Below are 6,000 nucleotides of genomic sequence, written 5' to 3' on the forward strand. Positions count from 1 at the left end.
AAAATTTTACGCATGAACTGTTCCACGGTTTAGGGTGGTCGCATTTTTGGCCCTCTGATGGGTGAAAAAATCAACAAGGGTTAAAAAAAAAAAAAAAAAAACGCATTAAACTGAGCATGCTCCATGCGCTTCCTCCAAAAATTCCCCATGTGTATATACTTCCCTCTTTGCAACTGCACGAAAACCTACATTTTCCACCCCTGGTGATGTTGCCTAGACTGCTATGCTATAATAGTTTCCCCCACACTTGTCTGCATACGCTCGCCCTAAACAGTTACATGCCTGTATAATACTTCCTCGTGTTACTCGCTTATAATTTTAATTAGCTTAATTTATTATACTGAAAGATTTTCAAAGTTTGATGAAAAAGGGATAAAAAAAAATAAAAAAAACTTTGAAAATAAACTCTCATATGTGTAAGGATAAAGAAATATGTAAAAAGTTATCCTAAAAAAATTATCAGTGTAATAATAATTTACAATAAAACAACATACTTTTTTACATATATGGTTAAAAAAAAAAAGTTCATGGATTGACTTAAAAATAAGAAAAGGGGGAAAGGGAGGTTTCTTCTTAAATACACATACGTACACACAAGCATATCCACATGTATCTATGCGCATGTACAAGTATATTATAATACCTGTTTCCCCCTTTTACAATTTAATTATATGTACTGGCAAAATTTTTTAAAAAAAAATATTTACAACAGATACATAAAGGGTGATTTAAAAACATTAAAAGACTTTAAACAAAGTGTGTATATACTTTTTTATGCTGCGTTTTTCCCATTTTTCGCGTTTTACATTTCATTTTTGTTTTTCCTACTTTTTTGCTTTTTCTATTTTTTGGGGTCTTCTCAAATATGTGGGGCGTATGCCCCTTTTCTTGGGGCGGTGCTCGTCTCTTAAATTGCTCAAACTCTCTCACGCGCTTAAAATGGGAAAGTGTGCAGCACCTTGGCACTGTATGTGTGCATAAAAAGCATGTACTTATGTACGCCGGTAAGCTGATACGTTGGTACGCACCATACGTACACTGGCATATACCTATGCGTGCAGAAAAAAAAAAAGGGGACGCCCTCCGGGGAACTAACCCAAATGGCTTTACACCACGTGTTAGTCAACCTTCTGGCTGGCAGCGCCCGAAAAAAAGGAGGACCACTCTAACGCCTCAATAATAAAGAGCTGCTTCCTTAACGATATGTTATGAGGAAGCGTGTGGTAAATAATAAATTTGTGGAAAAGGGATATGTACGGCTGCAGTTGTGAGATATTCTTCACAGACGTAATAAATTTGAAGTGCTTATCTAGCAGGGTGTTATAATTCTCAAATTTCTCTTTGTCAATTAGTTTCATCTTAATTTCCGGTAGGGACTTATGTTTTATGTTGCTTAAAATCATTTCGATGGCTTCCTGTGTTATTTTTAAATATTGCTCGTTGGATATTTTGACATCCGGGTAGGCACCACCATTCATGTTTTCTCCATTGCTATTCTCTAACGAGTAGTCATTGTTCTCCTTCACCTTTATTTTCTCCACGTTTTTTTTTACCTTACTGTCCCCCCCGCCGTTATTTGCCACGTCCAATTTTTCTAGTGCACTTTTATCAATGTTGAAAAGGGCACCGAGTTCTTCCTTTTCTTCATTACTAATTCCTAGTCTATCCTTAAGCAAAAACTCATAATCGTCCTGTATATTTACCTTTTCGAAAGCTTTCCTACAGTAAATGGCTTTATCCCTCGCTTCGTAAAAACCCAAATCCTCGATGGAAAACTTCTTATGTACAACAAAGGTACTAACCCAACTTTGCGACAACTCATCATACGCAACGCCTTCGCATCTTGGTAACTTGGCTACCTTCTTAATGTGAGACGTTCCATTCGTTTTTACTTGGTTCCACCTACTTCGTGGTTGTATTTCTGGCAAGTTGAAAAGTTTCTCTGCTTGCTTTCTACAACTGATGGCTCTTTCTCGAGCATTTTCAAATCCGTATTGACTTATTGGAAAATAATGCTTATGATATTTTCCATCAATTTTCCAGTGCGCAATCCATCTTTGTCTATTCTTATCAAAGCACACTCCACCCACTCTGGTTATTTGGGACACCTTAGTGAGGACTTCCTTTTTCTCATCGTCCAGATTTTTATTGTTCTTTTCCATTTTCGTTTTACTCCTTTTTTTGTTAATTTTTTTCTGCACCCCGGTGTCCAAATGTTTGTGATCTCCATCTAGGTTACTGTTCCTCTTATGAGACAGGAAGTTCGGTTCGTATGCTTCGTTCATTTCGTCCTTCACGTTTAGTCCCTCACTATGGTACACCAAGTTGGTACTATCATTAAGGGAGTTGTTGGAAATCTGCTCTTCATTCGTACTGCAAGAGTCTCTTTTACAAGCATTTATTACATGCACATTATTATTATCCATGTAGTTTTCCATATAACTTCGAATATTTTTATACACATTATCACTATTGCTGTTTTCGTGATCTAAGTTGTTTCCTCCTCCGATATTGTCATACAGCGCTACGCCATCCTCCCCATTAACATGTTGCCCATTTTGAAGGTGAATACTTGTAAGTGTCATACCCTCCTCATTGTTTAGGTATAAATTACTGTTCTCCTCATAACACCCGTTATTACTATTATTCGCACTAATGTTGCAGCTATTTTCAAAATAATTTGTGCTTATTTCACTTTTATTAGTATTATTTGTATACTTACTGGAGTTTAAAAATTCCCCAGTTAAATCCTTCTTTGCTTCCATATCCATGCAGGCGTAATTATCCACAAACTTGTAATTATCGTTGCTATTGTTTTCGTTATTACTATTGTACTCCTCGTTTTCGTTGGTTTCCTCATTTTCGTTCGTCTCTTCATTCTCATGACTGTCATCATTCTCATTACTATCTTCATTCTCATCATTATCGTCACTTCCGTTGTTATTACTTCCTCCGTTGTTGTTATTTCCCCCGTTATTACCGCCACTGTTGTTGTCCCCACTGTTACTACTTCCATTGTTGCTGCTTCCGTTATTGTAATAACTGTTGTTGTTGTCACTATTGCTGTTGTAGTCGTTACTGTTGTTGCTGTTGTACCCGTTGGAGTTGTACCCGTTGTGGTTATACCCGTTGGAATTGTACCCGTTGTGGTTGTACGCACTAGAATTATCGTTGTTGTCTCTGTTTTCCCCGCTGCCAAAAAATTCTTCCTCGTATCCTCCAGACGCACATTCACCTTGCATTATGTCCCTACCAGACAAGGTTAATTCCCTTCTTAGGTAAGAAAAATAGTTAGAGAAGAGCTCTTCCAAAATGTCTTCCCCTTTGTTGTTATCCTTCACCTCCCCACTTGGGCAACCATCCCCATGCACATTTGTCACAAAATATGGTGAACCAGTTCCAGCTCTCCTTTTTCCCATGGCCTTTCTTATTAAATCTTCGTGCTCGCTGAATCTGAGAACAAAACTTTTGCTTCTATCGAACCCATACTTTTCCACTGGGAATACGCTTATTATCATTTTTTGGCTCAACTCATCAAACATAACAAATAGGTATGATCTGAACTGATCTACGTAATAGCAGCCTGAGTAACAATCAGCCATTTCCACTCCTATCCGTGGTGCACAAGGAAGATTCCCATCCTGTATGTGCACACTTGGCACCTCGTTCGTCTCCTCCTTCGTGCGCGTTTCATCTTTTCCACTCAAACGTTCGTCACCACTGAGCGAGTGGCTACTATTATTGCTATGATTCTGTTCAAACGGGTGGTACACACTTTCCATAGAAACACATTCTCCTAAAACTTCACTCTTGTTACTTTCCTTGCATTTTCTGACATAGACTTTGTTGGGAAACCTTTCCGTTAAAGGTACCCCCACATCGGTTGCGTTGTTTTTATTTACAAAGAATTCATCACACTCACGGTCATCCCTAACCAAAACAACGACGGAGGGTATCACCTCATAGCCCAGGTACACGTCCCCGTCAATGACTAATGAATACTGCGAACTCTGTCTTCCATTTTTTAAATTAAACTCAGAATAACATTTAAAAAAGTAATATAAAACAAAAGGTATGGAAATGGTTTTGAATTCCTCCTTCTTAATATCTAGTATGTTTACACTCTGAAAATTAGCGTTCAGCTTTTTTTTTTCTTCTTCTTCCTCCAATTTTTTTAAGCTCGCTAACTCCTGAGCCCTCTCAAATGGGTCCAGATTATTTTGTCTCAGCAGTATCATCGTTGGCGGTCTTTTCCTTGTGCTCACAATGGGTCAGGTAGCGGTGCAAGCATGTACAAACGTATACCAAAATGTGGGTACGTGATAAGCATACCTATATACATATAGGTGTGCTTATTTTTTCACACGTATGGACACGAGGGGGGTCTCCCTAATGCTGCGATACTTCAGTAAAATTAATTACGACAAAGTAAAAGGCATAAAAACGATCTGCTATGCGTTAAAATAAGGTGAAGAACAATTAAAAGGCAAATTGAAAAAAATGAATAAACGAACTGGCGAGTAAATACAAAAATGCACAAATTAAACTTAATTAATAAGGCACTTTCAATTTACACGAGCGAATGTGCTCTTTCTTATTTGACACTTTCCTATTGGGGGGTTAACTGAAGGAATCATAAATGATCTGAAAAAACCATCTTCCGCTGCTAATGTGTTCGTTTCTCACTTTCGGCTTGGTGTATAAATAACAGGGGCTGTCGTCGCAACGGTACGAATGGTTACACGTGTATGAACATACGAATGTACACACAATTATATAAGTATATATGCATACGTAGGTACACACTCCTCATTTGCACAACCCTCTAGTGGGCCATTTCCAAATGCCCCTCGAAATATTCTCCACGATTTAAAAGCTTTTTTTTAAAAAAACAAGTTACACAACTAGGAGCACTCTCTCAGAGGTTGCTTCACGCCATAAAATGAAATGATAACACACTTCCGCACGGGTTCACACACACATATATATGCATACATATATATGTATATATATATATGTGTGTATATATATGCAAGTTTGTATACCCACAGCTACATACACCTATTCTCGGTCAAAACAGGCAAGTGTATTATGCATCTATTTTATATATTACTGTATATACGCAGCGGCCCAAGTATGTGTTGGATCCGGCTGGACGCATAAATTAACATATAGGCAACCTATATGTAAGGCGTTAAATTCATGAGCATAACGACCATATATGTGTGTATACATGAGAACACATACACATTCATACACGTGCACAGTTCGCACATGCACATATGCATTTACGTGGATTTACTCCAAGAATAAACGGCTACACTCGCGTATAATGCTATTTGGGATCCACACGGAATTCATAACAAGAATTTAAAAAACAAAAAAAAAAAAAAAATTAATAAAAAAACAAATTAATTTAGCATAAATAGGAAGAATAAATAAGAAGGTGGTAACGAATGAATAAATTAAAGAATAGGCCCGGGGAAAGGGGAGGAGGTTACTCACTAATAGGGGATGGTATTTTCCATTTTTTTCCTTCTCCTTTTTGATGTGTAAAATGTTACATATATATGGAAACACAGATAGGCACGATTTTGTTCTAGCTCTTATGCAAATTGTCATGCACTGCTTATACACAACCAAACGTCATAGCATGATTCGCATATTTAATTAAAACTCCTCGCGTAAAAGCTGAAGAAAATGAATAACAGGATTTGCGGCAAATTAGGGTTTTTAAAACAGGTTGTAATGTGTGTGTACGTATGCAGCTATGACTTATGAAGGTATTCGTGTAATTCGTAAACATGCAGATCTACCCCTAAGGATATGTTCGCTTGATCCATAAACATGCACACGCGACCTAACACAATAGAGTGTAACACAAAGCAAAGCAGTACAATACACACATGTGTTGGCCCAAAGGAACTTGCTTATCAATACGTGAAGAAATATGAGCACGGAAGGAAGTGTATACACGGTTAAAAAAAGTGCACTGCTAGT

The 6,000-nt window shown here is 37.5% G+C and overlaps 1 protein-coding gene across 1 annotated transcript; it reads right to left on the reverse strand.

The window, feature by feature from the left end:
• Positions 1–1,118: 1,118 nt before the first annotated feature.
• PCOAH_00002460 (Uncharacterized protein) lies at positions 1,119–4,238 on the reverse strand (the record flags this gene model as incomplete). The annotated part of the gene is made up of 1 exon (XM_020057061.1): positions 1,119–4,238. One exon carries the CDS (start codon positions 4,236–4,238, stop codon positions 1,119–1,121), a length of 3,120 nt encoding a protein of 1,039 aa, XP_019912760.1.
• Positions 4,239–6,000: the final 1,762 nt, after the last annotated feature.

This window comes from Plasmodium coatneyi, chromosome 2 (genome assembly GCF_001680005.1).
Source record: "Plasmodium coatneyi strain Hackeri chromosome 2, complete sequence".
NCBI lineage: Eukaryota > Apicomplexa > Aconoidasida > Haemosporida > Plasmodiidae > Plasmodium > Plasmodium coatneyi.